This window comes from Lathamus discolor, chromosome 13, assembly GCF_037157495.1.
Source record: "Lathamus discolor isolate bLatDis1 chromosome 13, bLatDis1.hap1, whole genome shotgun sequence".
NCBI lineage: Eukaryota > Metazoa > Chordata > Aves > Psittaciformes > Psittacidae > Lathamus > Lathamus discolor.
Genome location: NC_088896.1, coordinates 12,021,444 through 12,038,581, shown reverse-complemented (window position 1 = coordinate 12,038,581; position 17,138 = coordinate 12,021,444). Strand labels below are relative to the sequence as shown.

Here is a 17,138-nt window from a genome sequence, read left to right as displayed (position 1 = left end):
GTGATTCTGCTGATGTATTTGAGAGAGATGACTTAGCCAAGTGAAATCATGGGTGTTTGAAAGGTGCTTGATCTGCTAAGCACAGAATCCTGTCCTTGCTATCATTGCTTTCCCCTGGTGCTGTTATTAATAGGATTGAACCATCGCCTGAGTGTTCGGTTTGTTACATCTGGCCCACGGAGTACTTTGGACATGAGGGTTTCTGCATCTGTGACCAGGCATTTGGTGTAATGGATGGAACTGGCAGGTCCCATCTGGTTAGAGTTCTCTAATACAATTTCCTACTGTGAAAAGGAGAAGGAATTTGGGCCTGACATGCAGTTTGGTCTATTGAGTATGACATACCGGTAAAGGCACTTGCACTCAGCAATGAGCTGTAAGTGATAAAAGTAATAACAGCTCACTCCTGAGGGTAGAGCTGCTTGCAAAGCACTTAATGCCTTGTGGATGGTACCAAATGTAAGTGGCATTGGTGGGAACTGAGCTGTACCGATGCAGAAGGCAAAGGCTGCATCTTCTCTATCCTGATCTTTGCGATGGAGGTGGTTAGCTCACGGACAAGCATCTCCTGGGCTTTGGGGGCTGGTTGGGGGCAGCCTGACGCTGTGGCACTCCTGTGTTGTAGTGTGAACGGCGATGTGCGGTTCTTTGACCCCCGAATGCCAGAGTCCATGAAGGTCCTTCAGATCGTCAAAGGGCTGACAGCCCTTGACATTCACCCACAAGCCAACCTCTTTGCCTGGTAAGTTCTGCTTCCATCTCTTGCATCCCTGGGGAGGACAGTTTGTCTCCACAGACATCGCTCATGGGGTTTGGTTGGGTTTGCTGTTTGGTTTAACCTCACCACACACAGTGCAGTTTCTTTCCCATGTTGGCAGCTCGGGAATTTTATCCCTAGTGAAACCTCTGCGCTGGTGCCTTGGGGTGGTGATGCACAGTCCCACCCTCCTGTGTCACATGCGGGTAATGTTGTTACCATGTCCTGGGTGACACCATGTTCTCTTGATTCCCTTCCAGTGGCTCCATGAACCAGTTCACTGCAATCTACAATGGAAACGGGGAGCTGATCAACAACATCAAATACTACGATGGCTTTATGGGACAGAGAGTGGGAGCCATCAGCTGCCTGGCTTTCCATCCTCACTGGGTCTGTGTTCCTCTGTCTTGCATTTGGGAATTTGCATTTCTCAGTTCGTGTAAATGTTGGCAGAGGGAAGGGTGAGGAGACTCCTCCAGCACAGAGCTGCTGCCCAGCCTGGTTTCCTGAGGACGTAGCTCTTGCCACAGGAGTTCTCCAAGGGGAGTTTGCCAGGAGCTGCCTGGAGAGGTGCAGTCTCTCACTTCCAGCACGCAGAATTTGATGTGCTGATTTATTCCGTGCCTCCTCCCTCATAGACATAGGCTCAGCCGCAGGTCTCTGTGGCTGCTTTGACACCACCGTACCTGAGGCTTTAGGAAGACCTGATGCTGTGAGGTGGGGAAATGCACGTCAGGGAGATGAACTGCAGAAATGAAAGGTGTAAGCTGATCAGTCCAGAGTGAATGAGAGTAAAAACGGAATTCAGAATATGGCCCCACTGAGGAGGCTGCAGCCCTTGTTAGAGGGAAATCTGGTGGCTGCTTAATTAGAGTTACTTTAGAAGGCTGCAGATCAAAACACAAATATTCAATGTGTAATGGGAAAGATAAAAGGCCTGGAGGGGAGGAGGAGGAGCTGGGCTGTCCTGTGATGGTTTGGTATTAGCTGGGCAGGGAGAGGGACGGTGTTTTACTGCCTGGGATGTGTTTTACATCCTGAGGACAGTAAGGGTAAAGGAAAGCTCCTCTCCTTGGCTTTGAAAGGCTGCTTTGCAAGAAGCCAAGGGGTGATTTTGCTGTTCCACAGTGTGAGGGATGGGGAAGGACGTGGGTAATCATTTGTGATGTTTTACTCTTCGCATATGCACACACAGCCCTGCCCAGCCCAGGTCTCTGTGCTGCGGTTGTGCTGAGGCTCTCAGTGCAGCAAATGCTAATTCTCAGCCTGCTCTTAACAAGCAGATTTGCAGCCATTTAGAAAAATTATGTTAGCAGTTGGCAAGTAATAGTCCCATCATTTTCCCCTCTGGCTGAAATGGGGCTATAACTCGCCGGGATGAGGTAGGTGCTGGCAGGAACGCTGGCAGGAATGCCGTCAGCGCTGCGTCCGCAGATGCACTTCAGAGCCTTTGAGCATCTGGGCGTCAGTGCTGAAATGTGAGCTGTGATGTGCAGGACACCGGGACACTCATCCCCATGTGCTCTTTCCACAGCCCCACCTGGCAGTCGGGAGCAATGACTACTACATCTCGGTGTACTCGGTGGAGAAGCGGATCAGATAGCGCTGGTGGCAGCGGCGCTGGAGCGAGTCCCAGCGGGCAGGGCCGTGTCTCACCATCATGTACATAGTGAAATTATCGACTTGAATGTTTCGTGTTGGCTGCTGCTGCAACCCGTAACTTGAACGTTTCCTGACTCAGCTACTGATGATTTTGACAAGGGGAAGAGAGACAATCTCCTTTTTTTGTTGCGTTTTTTGTTTGTTTTCCAGCTATATCCTCAAAGCTACAGAAAAGGAACATTTTATTTTTGTTTCCAGTGGTTGGCTTCTCTGTTAGAAACACGGCTCCTGAGCTTGGATGAGGCAATACCCTTGAAAAGGGCTTTCTGCTTTAGTCTACGTTTCTTTGTTTTGCTGGAGTGTAGGTTGCTCTAAGGACTGAAGTCAGGACTCACCTACAGCTCTGTGCGTTCAACCAGACCATGGGACCCCTCCAGCTGCTGCCTACCCTCTGCCGAACAGGAATTCCCTGGTCAGTGCAACGAGGCCTGACCTGTCCATCTGCAGAACAGCGCACGTGCTCCTGCACTGACCATAAGCGAGGGAGGTGGGAAAGTGTCTCCTCTGCATGGACCTCGTCCGCTCTACAGCGTCCTCTCCAGTGGAAGCAAAGACAAAAGCAGACTTGGTGGCAAGGGGAGGCAGAGAACCGGAGAAAAGGGCTTGAGGAGATGACAGGAGCAGGGCAGGATGCCAGCATGCTGTAATCTTGCACATACAGGAGGAAGAGGGAAGAAAGAGACTGAACATCTCTAACATCCCAACACATGTGGAGCAAGTCACTCTTTAAGCACTCTCCACCAGGTCACACAGTGGTGGGGGCTCTGGGGTATCTTGGTCACTGTTGCTTCCATGGTCACTGTCCTTCTGCCCGTGATGAACTCCACAGACATGTTGATGCCTGGGCGCTCTGCCCAGCAGTGAGGGAGCCCCAGGGCTTTCATTCATTCTGATGGGCTGATACCCAGCAAGGTGATGCTCAGGAGGATTTGCACACTCGCTGCTGTGGGTACGCAGCTGCGCACACCATGTGAAGGTGCCTGTGGCCTCTATGTCCCTGCAGAACTGAGCACGTAACCACCCGTGGTCTGAGCACAAGAGAATCACTAGCAGGGGAAGACTGCAGGTCATCCTGCTTTGAGCAGAACAGCTTTGTCCGAGCTCCACAGGGGAGAGTCTGCTCCGTCTCCCACACCTTCCATGTCTAATAATGAATGTTTCTGTCCCTTGAAATCCAAGGTGGGCCTGGGGAGGGGTGTGGGGAAGGGATAGGCAAAGCCAAAGGACAGTTTCCTCCTGGGTGCTGCTGAGGTGTGATTCAGCTGGCCAAGAACAGAACTTGCACGGTGCAGAGCTCACTGTGGCGACAAAGGTTGACCTGCGGAGTGCAGACATTCCCGGTTTTCCTTCCAGCTGACCTGCAGGCTCCCAGCAGCCTCTGCCAGCGATGTGGCTGCCAGGAACCTTCTCTCCCTGTGCTGGGGAGGCTTCACCTCTGCCATGGTGCGGGCACAGCGTGCCTGGCTCTGGTGAGGGTCCCTGAGCCACAGCAGAGGAGCCGATGCTGAAGGCTGGGTGCTGTATCCTTGTCCTAAGCGCTGTCACTGTCCCCCCTGGAGCAGGGAGGCCAGGGGCCCCTTCACAGGATGATGAATCAAAGGCTTTAAACATAAGCAAAACTACCTAAAAGTCCACTTCTAAGTTACCAAAAGTGAATTATGGTCTAACAGAGCTGTGTCTCTTCCCAACCCGCCCCCATGCTGCTCCAGCCTCGGTCCCAGCATCTCTTCCACCCTGCCCATGCTGGGGGCTGATGAGCGCAGGGCCAGGGCATGGGATCTGCACGTAACCCATTAACATGCACAGCTTAGAACCCCGTAGGTTTTTAACTCATATCAGTGTCTTCTGAAGGGAACAGGGACTCCCTGGCAGCGGGCGAAGGTGGAAGCTGGAGCTCCTGCGAGGAGCTGAGGCCAGGAGGGGGGGGTTTAACTGTCTGGGCCTGTTGAGCTTTCATCTGAGCGTGTGTGTGTTGCGGGCTCTTCTGTCACAGGTCTGCTGCAGAGATTTCAATCATGAAGTTTAACCAAGGATCCGCAGAGCATCCTACCTAAAAAGTTCACTTATCTCTATTTATTTTACAAAAATAAAATAATAATAAAAAATATATAAAGAACCCCACACGATTGTAATGTGAGAGTAAAACAATTACCAACAAATAAATGGTTAATAAAAAATAAATGCAGAAACACTTCCCGGTCTGAGGATCGTTTCCTGGGGCAGGAGGGGGGGAGATGTGGCCTCAGGTAGGTTTTAGGTGATGGGCTCTGTTTTCTGGGTGATTTCCCTGCAGACAAGGGACTGGTTGTTAGAGGGGAGGTCCTGGGCAGACTTGGGGGGAAGGTGGCTGTGGGATATGGTTGAGCTCTGGAACATGATGGGAAGGGAGAGTGGGAATTGCTCTGGACTTGGGGGCAGCTTGGCTGCTTCTGCCCCATCACATTTCCTGTGCCCCGTTCCCTATGGCCTCATCCCCTGTACCCCCCTTTCCTCCCCGTATCCCTGCTCTCCTGCCCGTTCCCGTAGCGCCCTCCAGCGGCTCCTGCGCGTCCCTGCTCCGCGCTCTCTTTCGCCTTCGCGTTCTGCCGAGCCGGGCCCTACGCGGCCGCCGTTGCGAGGAGCGGCAGGAGCGGGGCCGGGCCGGGGCGCGGACGGCGGCGGCGGCGCGGCCATGGGGAACCTCTTCGGGCGGAAGCGGCGGAGCCGCGTCACGGAGCAGGACAAGGCGGTGCTGGTGAGCGGCGGGGCGCGGGCTCGGCTCCGGCTCCGGCAGCGGAGCCGCGGGTCCCGGCCCGGCCGCCCCCGGCCCCGGGCGCTCGCAGCCGGCCCCGGGCGCGGCCCCGCGGACGAAGGGACGGGGTTGGGGCGGGGGGGGGGGGGCGAGGCGGCGGTCGCGGCGCGCTGAGGGCGGCCCCGGGGACACGGCGGGGCCTGGGTGAGCGGGGCGGGGGCTGTCAGGGCCCGGCGTGTGAGCGGCTCCGCGCCTGCCCCCTGCAGCAGCTGAAGCAGCAGCGGGACAAGCTGAAGCAGTATCAGAAGCGGATAAACCTGAACCTGGAGCGGGAGCGAGCGCTCGCCCGGCAGCTGCTGAAGGACGGCAAGAAAGAGTGAGCGCAGGGGGGTCACCCCCCCGGGGGAGCGGGTGACGGGAGGCGCTGGGTGCGGGTGCCGGTGGCAGCGGCGCTGCTCGGGGTCGGCCTTGCAGAAGGGAAGTTTAAAGCTTTATGCTTCAACCAGGCGAGACAGCCCGTGTTCCGCGCTGGTGCTGGCCCGGCAGCGGCCGCATTGCTGCCGCGGCCGTGTGTATCGTGGGCACTTCGTGCGGGGGGCCGTTTTCCATTGCCCCAGCCCGTCCACTTGCAATTCCAGTCGCCAGATTGGTGAACTGACGGTGAATCGGCTCATCCTCATTCTTCCCAGGAGCAGTTCAGAGCTGTCATTCAACTTGCACGTGGCTTCAGCCTCTTTTGGATAAAGCACTTAACACAGGCGGTTTGGATGGGATTTTTTTAGGCTGCGTTGCTTTCATCGGCGCCTTTTCCTCCTGTTTCCCTCAGGAAAGCCATGCTCTTGCTGAAGAAGAAGCGTTACCAAGAGCAACTTCTAGATAGAACAGAAAACCAAATCAGCAACTTGGAGCGGATGGTGAGTGAGGCCCCGGGGCTGGGAGCCCCTGTCCTGGGGTGGGTGTGCCTTCTGCATCCATGGGATCACATTTTGACTCCCAAGCCCTATTGGAGCTCTGCTCCTCTGTCCACAGGGCAGATATCCCTGAAATTCCCTGCAATCATACGTGCGCAGTGACTCTTTCCTAAAGCACGGAGCAGTGAGCGTGCTTTGACTCTCTAGGGCAGGGCATGCGTTAAACGCGTGGTTGGTAGATTACTGAAGCTTTACTCGGGGTGTGGAGAGCTGCTGGAGGAACTTCCCTCAGTGCCAGGGCTGCAGAAATGGGGGCGTTTGCTCTGGGTGGCTGTGAAGCTGCGGCCTCAGCTTAGGCTGTCAGCTACAAATCAGTCACAGGTGTTGGATGTGCTCTTGCAGCTGCCTGTGCTGAGGCTTTGTGAGTGGGTTCCTGGCTACGGACAGGGAAAGGGCTCTTGACTGCTTTCTCCTTGCAGTTTCTCTGGGTTCCTGGCAGTCTGTAGCTGGCCAGCAATGGGAACATGGCAGCCCCTGACATTTCCCCTGCTCCTTTCTGTTTCAGGTCCAGGATATTGAATTCACCCAGATCGAAATGAAGGTCATCGAGGGCCTGAAAATAGGCAACGAATGTCTGCACAAGATGCACCAGGTTGGTGTGACCGGGCTGGCTGCGCAGGCTTTGGGCTTGGCAGAGTCCTGCCTGTTTGTAGCCGTTACCCTGCAGACCTCACTCACGTCTGGATTTTGGTTCTTTTCTTCAGGTTATGTCAATAGAAGAAGTAGAAAGAATAATAGGTGAAACCCAGGATGCTGTGGAGTACCAGAGGGTACGTACTGTGTGCGTGAGTAGCTGTGAGCAGGCTCCCTGCCACACAGAGCTTCTCTGAGGAGCAAGGCGTTCCCAGCCTTATTTAGAAGGCAGTCAGATCAGGCATAAAACCCCAGTTGCCTGCAGATGATGTAGCTGTCAGTGAAGGTACCCCTTCACCCTGGTTCTGTGCTACAAGCCAGAGAGCTGCTTCTGCTGCGCTGTTGTTTACTGGAGTCTTTCTCATCCTCTCTTTCATAGCAAATAGATGAGATACTGGCTGGCAGCCTGACAGAGGAGGATGAAGATGCCATTCTAGAAGAATTAAATGCTATTACTCAGGTAGGACTGATGTAACCACTGTAAATCCACATTTTCAGGAAGCCGGTTGTAATAGGGGAGAAAGGATCTTTTCCCATTCTCAATAGTTCATCTTACTCCCCCAGAGACCTCAGTCGTTCCTGCTTATGCCCAGTTACTGTGTCAATAATTCAAGCTAATCACTCCAGGGGTCAGTGCCACCACCAGATACGTGTCATGTGTTGTCTTCTGTGTTCTTGCAGGAACAGATGGAGCTTCCAGAAGTTCCTTCTGAGCCACTTCCAGAGAAGATCCCAGGTATGCTTTACGTGCTCTGCAGCTTTGGCTTCTCTTACTTCTCAGTTCTGTGCTGTAGTCTGAGACCCTCTCCTGGTGTAAGTATTGTCTCAGTGACTGTGAAGGAGCACAAACCCTCTGGTTGGAAGCCCTGTTCATCTGGGCTGTTCCCCCACATGGCTCTGACAAACCCAGCCGACCCTTTACGATAAGAGCACCCAAGGCTCTGGGCTCTGCTCACTTGGCACCTGCTCATTCCTCTTCAGGAGTTCCTTTTTGTTACATTCCTGTTCCCAAGTCCCGGCTCCTCCCCAGGAGATGCCTGGAGATCATTCGCATTCCCTGTTTCTGTAACAAAGTTCTTTTTCTTCCACAGAAGCATCACCCATCAAGAACAGGCCAAAGCCAGAGCTGGTGGCAGCATCTTAACTGCTGCTGCTGCTGGGGATTCCCCCACATACCTTTCCCCTGGGACAGTTTGCCATCCCAGCGTGTGCTGGGAACAAGCAATGCCTTGGCAGCACCCAGCTGTGCTGGGCAGATGTGGAGCAGGATTCCCTGTGCAGAGAGGGAACCTCAGCTCATCATTGCTCTTGTATCAAGATTATTTTCTAGTGCTTTCTGTTTTTGTAACTCAAACCCTGAAGTCCCTCAGCTGCACTGTCACAGGATCAAACAGCAGCTCCTCAACTTGGGAAGCCAACGGCTTTCTCTAGGTCTGATTTCAGTGAAGAACCTGCCTTTGCTCTGACTGAATCCCCAGGAGATGCCACCCTTGGAGCGATGGAGTCTTTGAAATGGCTGGGCAAGAACAAGCCGCTGCCCTCGGAGCCCTCCAGACCACGCTGGTGTCTTCTCTGCCCTCAGTCCTTCGCTTTCCTTCTTCTGATTCCATTTGTGGAAGAGCTGCCGGTGTCTCTTGTGCTCGTGCAGATCTGACTGGCTGGGGTGTATGAGGCTCTGGAGGGGCACGGGCAGCCTGGAAGGAGGCAGCGAGCCTGAGCTTCCGCAGGCAGTGACACTTCATGCTACAGGTTGGAACTGGTTCTGTGTAAAACCAGCTTGTGAGTGAGGTGTTCTCACTTGAGCAAAGGTCGGAGGATGGCTCAGCAGTGATGCTAACACAGGAAAAGCCGGATCTCAGTGCAGGTGATGAGCTGCCCTGTGCTGGGCATGAGACGGGGTGCTTGGTAACCATTCCCCTGGGATCCCGCTCCATCTGCTTGCGTTCATCATGCTGAGTGAGACCTTGGGGTGACAGGAACCTGATGAGCCTCTTCAAATCCCAGCAAGGAGTCTTGTGCCTGCATTGTGAGCCAGGAGCCATCCCTGGCTGGCTCTGCACCAATGCCAGAGTTCACCTTTGCAGCGTTCTGCTGGGCTGGGATCGATTCCCTTTCCGGTTGCCAGCTCATGTCTGATATTTCCTTGCAGAGTCGGAGACAGGAAAGGTCAGGCTGGGATAAACGTGAGGCTCATTCTGTACCAGACACGAAGGTCCTTAGATCAACCCTCCAAAGACTGCTCAGTGAGCAGAGGGCAGAGCAGTTCCATCCATGCTGTGGATGGGCTGGTGCTTCCCGTGGTGCGGCGGGCGCGGGGTCGGCGCGGATGAGGGGTTTGGAATGGTGCGTGGCCAGGCAGGTGGTGGGCAGATGTGGCTGTTCTTGGACACAAGCTGTACTTGCCAGCCTGCAGCTGCTCTTCAGGACACTGCGCATCTTTATTTATTATGTTCTCTAAGCCACAACCCTTAGTCCCTGTTTCTGTGACAGCAGAAGAAGGACCAGCGGGTCCTCGGAGACTTCTTGTGGCTGCCTTTGGGGTTATGTGATCTGGTGCTAGACAATAATAAGTATTCCCAGAGGCTGTGCTGCTCTCTGTGTGGTGGTGGGCCAGCAGCAGCTCTGTTCTTGAGTCGTGCTTTCTGTGTCATCTCTTATGTTCCAAAGACCCGCCGGGGCATCCTCCTCCTCCCACGTGCGTGTGGCTTCGGGGCAGTTTGCACCTTGGAGCTGCAGCGCTTTCAGTCCCACCCCACCCTCAGTGTGTCACAGCAAAGCCTTGGCCCGTGTTTCCTGACCAGGACAGCTTTAGCCAGCACCTTCCTCTGGGATGGGCAGCGTGGGTTTCACCTGAGCCTTGGGCCTGAGCTGAGCGCTCTGGTCACCCGCCAGGGCTGGGCTGGGCCCGGTTCTGCGCTCCTGGGCTCTCGCCCTCCCGGCAGGGCTCCTGCTCTGCTCGGAGCTGCGTCCCGGCTCTCCTGCAGTGCGCACTTTCCCCACCGGAGGGAGCCTTGTCCCCAGCGGCGCTCGGGTCCGTGCCGCCGCTGTGCAACGTTTTTCGGTCACGGCTCCTTCAGCCGTTGCTGGCCCGGTGGTGCCGCGTTTGCCTGCGCCCTGTTTCGTTTGTAGCGCATAGGAGGGAATGGTGGCCGCTGCCACGGGCTCCTGAAGGGACCTTTCCTGGGAGCACAGCTCTTGCTGCTAGCGCCGTGTAAACCCTGTTAGACCCGGCTGGCACATCGCCGCCGCTGAGGAGGAGGGAGCGCACCCGCCCTGTGTGCTCCAGTTTGCTTTCTCAGGCATGTCCTGGCACAGACAGGAGCCAGCGTCCCCGGGGAAGCTGGTGCAGAGGCAGTGGGCATGTGCTGAAGGGGTTAATGCAGCTCCTGGGATTTGTTAATACGGCACCGAGGCCACTTACAGAGCTAATGGGAAAGTTGGGAGCAGATTGCCAGCGGCCTCCTCCTCTGATCCCTGCACCAACCGCATTGTGTGCGGCTCCCGGAGAGGAAGAGCCAGGAGGGGTGGGTGACCTCTGCGTGTGCGCTAACAATAAACGGTTTCTGATGGTCGCAGCGGTTCCTCTTCCAGGCTCGTGTTCTCACAGTGAGGGTCCTGCAGGCGCTGCCGCCCTCCTCCCCCCTGCCCACCCCCTGCTCCTGGGAGAGATGAGGCAGGAAACTTCGGACCAGGCTCCGTGTGTGCTAGAGAAGCCATCCTGTTTGCCCGGGAGGGCTCCCGGGAAACCCCAGCCGTGGTGCCACGCACGGGTGAGCTGGGGTGAGTCAGTTACACCATAGAATCCCCGACTGGTTTGGGTTGGAAGGGCCCTTAAAAGCTCCTCCAGTTCCAGCCCCCTGCGGGTTGGTACCATTCCAAACCCAGCCAGGTCTGCAGGGTGCCGCAGCTCAGGCCCACCTTCCTGCTTGCTCCACGATGGGCACAGGACAAGGGCCCCTTGCCCAGGATGTGCTGAGCCACCGGCTGGGGCTTTGCCACCTGCGCCTTCCTCATTGGTTTGGGTTTACACCTCCTGCTGATGGAGGCAGTCGGAGGCCTCTGGCTCCCTCCTACCCAGACCCTTGGTGGCAGCTCAGCCCCTGCCAGGGCTGGGGTTCCTGTGTGCTGGAACACGCTGAGCAGTGTTAGTGATGAACGCTGCCTCGGACCCGCTCAGCTGGGGCAGCGGGGTGGGAGCTGGCATCCGCAGCGGGAGCTGAGCGTGGAGCTCTTCCAGCTGTGTTGTGCTTGGCCGGATGTTCAGTTGAACACGAATGTCCTCCCTCAAAGTCATTGAGGCAACAATGTGCCGGAGGCGCTGCGAGGTTTGTGCCATGGGATGGACACCGCCTTAATCCTGCCCCTCACAGACACGGCTCGGGTGAAGGTGATGATGGATTCCAGTCCCTGAGCGTTTACAGGAGCTGGTGATGGGTCCCTCCTCCCGGAGCCTCTGTGGTCGTGCCAACCGGATCCAGCCACCGTGGCCTTTAACGTGACTTGTGTGGCAGCAGCTGGGGAAGGGACCCTGTTCCCTGCTCCCCTGCAGAGACGGTCCCTGTGCCGGCGGGAGCGGAGCTGCCCGTGCCCATGGGCTCTGCCTGCACAGACCCTCCTGCTGCCAATGGGTGGACACATGAGGCTGTGGGGGAGAGGGAATTAGTGCCGGTGTTATGCAAGCGGCGCTGCCTTTAAATAGCCTCCTATTCACTGGAGTCCAGGAGGCAGTGGAGTCGTGGCTCATTCCCTCGCTGGGGCTCTGTTCTCTTGCCCTGCAGCCCACCCCGGCGCTGCTCTGGCCGTTGTCCAGGAGCTGCTTTGGGGGCAAGGCCTCTCTATCCCCCCGGCAGCCTGGGAGCCTCTCCCCCCTCGCCGTTCAGCGGCAGCAGCCCTTTCACGGGTGTGTAATTGGGTTGTGTAAGTGGGAGGCGGTGGCAGAGCCCTGGCAGTTTCTATGCCAACACAGCTGGATGGCGGCGCTGCCTGGGGAGACGGGGGCTGCCTGTGCCCCCCGACACGGCCCCCAAGCTCCGCAGTGCTGAGGAGCATCACTGGGCAGAGCTGCCCCTGCATCCCTGCATCCCTGCATCCCTGCTCCGTGCCCCCCCGGCAGCAACCCTCACTTCTACCCTGCTGGGAGCAACCTGGACACATCCTTTGTCCTCCACCCTCCCCATCAAACCCCAGGGCAGGGCCAGGCACCGCTTTACAGAGCTTTGCCGGGGGTTCTTCCAGCTCCCTCCTCCTCTTTGTCACCCCCACCCCACGCTCGCCCTGCCCTGCACCCGAGGGCCGTGGTGCTGCCCACCCTTGGGGGTCACACTGGTGATGGTGACTTCTTGTGCGCTCGAAGCCTTGGCAATGCCACCCCCCCTGCCCCGACTGCACGCTCGGAGCCAGCCGCTGGCTCCTTCCTTTTCCCCCTTGTCATGTTTTGAGTGGCCCCGGGTCGCGCTGAGTCACGGGAGCGATGGAAGAGGCCCTGGCAGAGGCGAGCCCCGGTCCTGGTCGCTCAGCTGTGAGGAAAACAAGAGAAGGGAGGAAAACTCAGTGCGGTTTCCTAATCGGAGCGGTGCTGGGGACAAAGCAGGTTTGTGAGAGCAGCGGCTCAGCCCGGGAATGTGACCTTTGCTGGCGCTGGGGGTGAGACGGGAGCTCTCGTGGATGGTGGTGCTTGGTGGTGGCAGAAATGCTCCAGCAGTGACTGCCCTGACGTAGGAGAGCCAGAATCCAGCTCCCGGGCGGCTGGAAGGAGCCCTGGGAAGTGGGGGTCGCCGCCGGGTCACCCCGTCCTGCCGCTCGCTGCCAGCGCGCAGGTTTCCCTGGAATGCGGCTCCTGAAGCCGTGGACGCGCGCTGGGTGTCCCTGCAGGCCTGCGGCGGGACCCGCGGTCCCCGGCCCCTGGTTGCCACCCGGGTGCCGGCAGCGTGGGAGAGCTGATGCCGGGCTGGAAGGAGCCGGAGCCTGCCAGTGCGTGATCCAGGAGCCGGGGCAGGAAGTGAGTGGAGAGCAGAGCAGGGCCGTGCCTCTGCCTTTGAGACAACGCCGCTGCGTGAGCCCATCCGTGCGGGAAGGCTGGAGGTGCCACGCGGGAGCTGGGAAGCCTCAGGACTGGATGAGGAACGGTGGGAATTCAGCGTCGTGTGCTTCACCCTGAGCCCTGGTGTTTCTGCAGCAGGATGGGAGCTGGATACGGCAGTGGGAGCCTGGCGGGGCCCAGCCGATGTGGCCGTGGAACCAGCAAACGTGACCAAGGGTGGTGTGGGGCTGGGGCCTCTGGTGGCTCTGAAAGGAAGAGGTGGGACGTGATCCTGTCCCCTCAGCCTCCTCTCTGTGAGCCAACCCTCTGCAGGGGCAGGCAGCACCTAAAGGTCCTCCAGCACCCATTGCCCCTGTGCAATGCATCAGCTGGTGGCACTGCCCCATGTGCTTCCCCGAGTTCAGCAACGTGATGCAGAATCCCATCACGCCAGTTATGCGGATCACATAAACTATTCCTGTTACTCAGAAGGATCCCCGGAGAGCTCCTGAGCGAGCTGTGGTTCAGCATTACTCACTCCTGGAAGCAGGGGCTGGGGCAATGAGGAGCGAGAGGGGCTCTGGGCTGCTCGGCAGCATGGAGGAACCACCGAACCCAGCGTGTTTTGGGGCTCCTCCATGTCCTCTCCCACTCCAGTGTGGCTGAGCAGGGGTTGGGGTTTGCTGTTTGCTTTGAAGCCCAGATTCCTCCCTTCCTTTCTCCCTGGTCCCTAAGGAAGGCAGCAGAGCCGGGACCTCTCCTGCTCTCCCGCAGCCAGCTCCAGCCTCGCATCCCCTCCTGCAGCATCCCCCATGCACTCGGTGCCTCCGCTCCCTCCATCTTCCCCATCCCCAGCGCAGCTCTCGGCATCCGCAGCTCTTTGTTCTCCCACCCACTCCCGTTTCCTCCGTCACTCCGGCTCCTCCCTGCGCTCGCTCTCCCCGGGAGCCCCCCGGGAGAGCCCCTGCTGCTCCAGGCTGGATTCTGCCTGGATCCCGGCTCTCCTGGCCTCGGTAACCCTGCCCTAATGCACTGGCTCTGCTGTATCCCATCCCCCGGGGGCTGCAGGGGACACGCAGCAGGTCCCTGTCCCCCCAGTCACCAGATGGGAGCTGGGGCTGCCTGGTCCATGCTATGGGAATGCTGCCGCTTTGCCAGCTCTGTTTTACTCACAGAGGTAGGCTCCAGCTTTGACCTGGGCAGTGGGAGCATCCCAGACACCAACCAACAAAACACCACCTTCGGCATCCTGCTCCTTCAGAGGATGCAGGAGCTGGGGGCCCTGGGGTCCACTCCCCAGCCCATGCTCTCACCACCACTTGTTCTGTTGCCGTTAATGACCCCAGTTGTGAGACCTGATCCCAGTCCTAGTGCCCTGTCCAGGCTCTGTGTGGCCGACACAGAAAGGCCAGGATGCAGAACCGCTTCCCCCTGCTCCCTCACCGTAAGCAGGACCACGCGCTCCGATGCAGAACACAGAGCATCTGTGCCACATCAGTGGGCAGAACAATTCCAGGTATACAAATACCTGGAAACAGCTCCTTGTGCTGCTGGGAGTCTCGGTCAGCTGGGATTAGGGAAAACCTGCCCGGGTTACTGCACCGCGCCTCAGTTCCCTGCTTTGTGAATTCATCCTGACCCGCTTTGCAAGCGCAGTGAGCCCTGCTCAGCAGCGTGAGGCAGAGGCTGGAAGTCACTGTCGCCATGTCCCAGCCCCGGTGCTGGATTCCAGCCCTGCAGCTCCCCCAGCACAATAAGAGCCTGGATAAGAGCCTGGATTGTTCATCCCGTGCTAATCCCCAGTAAATGGCTTTACTTGATTTCCTGTTTGTGCTCGGGGGGTTTAATGGGCTGGGAGCTGCTGGCACATGCAGGGAAGCTCCACTTCAGTGGCAACTTTTAAGTCCTGACCCTACAGAACAGGAGGTGTAAACTCGTGTGTGGCTCGAGGCAGCACATGGAGCAGTAACCCGATGTCGCACACTCGAGGGACGTGGCGCCCGTGTGATGGAGGGAGCAGCTCTCAGCAGTGTGAACCACGGTGGGTACCCAAGAGTGGCACCTGCGCTACCAAGGGAAGAGTGAAGCCGTGTTTGGGTGAGTGGCTCCGGGACCTGAGTGTTGGTGTTGCTGTGGGGGTTTTGCTGCCCCAGCTCCCGCAGAGGTTAATGGGGTGCTCCAAGGAAAAAGCAGGGACAGCCGGGTTTTGGGAGGGGAGCCGGGGAGGCCGGGGTCAGAGCTGAGCAAGGTGGTGAGGAAGAGATGCGCTGCACTTGCTGCTGGGGTGGGTTTGCTCCAACCTGTCAGGCTGATCCCCCCCAGACACCAGAAACATCACATTAAGATGTGATTAAATCACAGCTGAGAAACAAGCAACCGCCGGCGCAGGCTGGAGAGGGCTCTGCTGCGGCTCCGATGGGGAAGCCATCTGCCCCAGCCAGGGAGCACGGAAATGTCCTGGTAATCTCATTAACGAGTTGACACTCGCAGGCAGGACCAGCCCTGAGCCGCGCGGGGTCATGGGAGGTGCTGGGTTTATCCTTCCCTTTCCGTATGCTCCGAGAGGGAGGTGAAGAGAAGGAAGGGTCTGTTTGTCCGCCCGTGTTGGACAAGCAGGTGAGTTACAGATGGAGGCGGCTTCTTCAGCCCGGCCCCCACAAGGACCCCCTGCTCCCTGCTCTGACACCATCCACCTTCCTTCGAGGTGCCAAGGACCGAGCAGCGACCGCCCGGAGCCGCTCCCGGGGCCAGCTCAGCCACCGGTGCCACGCAGGAGGTGGCAGGAGCGGGGGCCCTGCCTCCGTTTCCTCCTCTCTGTGTCGGTGACGCTCCTCTCTGTACGCACTGGTGACACATCACATTCAAAGGCACGGGGTGCTGGCACCACCTGTGTCACAGGAGGCTTTCCCTGACGACGAGGCAGCTCCCATTGACCCCGTGCAGTGCTTTCCCCTCCCTGGGCAGCAATGCTGCCCTGCCGCCACCTCCCTCCCGGGGCAGCCACCGCACCCATTGCCAAGGCCTCTCAGTGAGCCCGGGGCCAAACCCCTGCATCCCGGGGGGCTGTTGCCCATCCCGGTCCCTCCTTGCGCTGCCGCCCTTGGCCATCGCCGCACTGGGCTGCGTGACCCGGCCGGGAGCGCGGTCCCGAAGCGGGAGCCTGATGGATGCTCGCCAGCAGCTTCCTCCCCGCACCTGCAGCCGCGCGGCTCTTGCATAAGTTGGTGTTGCCACAGCAACTTCGCTCCACCCGGGGCTGGAGGTGGCCGGCGCCGCGTGTGGAGGGGCTGCTCCGGGGATGGGGCCGGGGCCGGGGCTGCTGCGAGCTTACCCCGGCCCGCTCACAGCTCCGGCACGGTGCGCGCCGCATCGCGCCCACCGCGCTTTGCTCCCCCGCAGTGGAAGGGCGCTGCCTTTGCAAAGGGAGCAGGGGGAGCACCGGGCTGTGCCGCGGGGATTCGGGCAACCCGCGAGGACTCTGCTCCATGGTTACCCTGGGCACGCTCCAGCTGCTGCGAGCCCCGGGGACTGAATCACCCTGACAAAAGGGAGCTGCAACCGAGGGGGGAAAGAGCACTCAGAGCAAAGGCTGCGGCACGAGGCAGGGGCTGGTTTTTCCTGCCCCGGATTCCCAAGGTGCTCCGAGGGCGGCAGCGCTGCCTTGGGCTGCGGCACGGGGCACGGGCAGCACAGCAGGGGTGCAGGGAGGGCATGGGATGGGCAATGGGGTAAGGGATGGGGCGTACGATAGGGAATGGGACGGGGAATGGAGACAGCGGGTGCGGCACAGGAAGCATGGACCAGCCCAGGTCGCTGTTGTTCCCTGTCACAAATGGCAGCCCCAGGTGGCTGTTCTGTTGTCACAAATCGAGAGTCTGTGACATGGGAGAAGCCAGGAGCAGCGCTAATCTGTTAAATGTGCCTCTGAACGTGAGGATAAATCACCGGCTGCTTCCAACCAAAGACTCACTCTGGGAGCAGGCGGGTAGGAGGGAGAAAGCTTCTCAGTGCTCACATTTCCTGGGGATAAGGAGAAGCAGAGGCTGGGAAGAAAGTGGAGCAGCTGCCTGAGAGCAGGCCTGGATGTGCGAGATTCTCTGAGGGTCGTCCCCAAAGGCCTCTTTTATTATGAGAGATTACAAATCCTTTTATCTTCCTCACCAGAGGAACAGCTTGTTGGAGTCGCTGGGCTGTCACTCTGCAATTAGATGCAAGAACCCCCCACATCCCTGACGTCGCGAAGAACTTACATAACGTAACTAAAAATAAGGGTGATGGAGATGTGGATGGAGGCATTCTCCTGAGCTGGAATCCATTGCCGGCACTGGAAAGCTGGCGAGGACCCAGTGTCCAGTCAAGGGAGCA

At 58.3% G+C, this 17,138-nt stretch overlaps 2 protein-coding genes across 4 annotated transcripts in view; both read left to right on the top strand.

Moving 5' to 3' along the window:
• Positions 1–4,610, top strand: part of RPTOR (regulatory associated protein of MTOR complex 1) — a 114,552-nt gene extending 109,942 nt beyond the window's left edge. For both annotated transcript variants that reach the window (XM_065693373.1, XM_065693372.1), the window contains 3 exons: positions 626–742; positions 1,018–1,147; positions 2,292–4,610. In XM_065693373.1, the coding sequence (XP_065549445.1) occupies positions 626–742; positions 1,018–1,147; positions 2,292–2,360 (316 nt within the window). In that variant the 3' untranslated portion in view covers positions 2,361–4,610. The remainder of the gene's footprint in view (positions 1–625; positions 743–1,017; positions 1,148–2,291) is intronic.
• Positions 4,611–5,012: 402 nt separating this feature from the next.
• Positions 5,013–9,386, top strand: CHMP6 (charged multivesicular body protein 6). 2 transcript variants are annotated; one of them, XM_065693866.1, is made up of 8 exons: positions 5,013–5,153; positions 5,420–5,526; positions 5,977–6,064; positions 6,627–6,713; positions 6,826–6,891; positions 7,134–7,214; positions 7,436–7,490; positions 7,846–9,386. In XM_065693866.1, exons 1-8 carry the CDS (start codon positions 5,091–5,093, stop codon positions 7,896–7,898), a joined length of 600 nt encoding a protein of 199 aa, XP_065549938.1. In that variant the 5' UTR covers positions 5,013–5,090; the 3' UTR covers positions 7,899–9,386. The 2 variants fall into 2 exon arrangements, with proteins under 2 accessions (XP_065549938.1, XP_065549936.1); XM_065693864.1 differs by having other exon boundaries at positions 5,417–5,526.
• Positions 9,387–17,138: the final 7,752 nt, after the last annotated feature.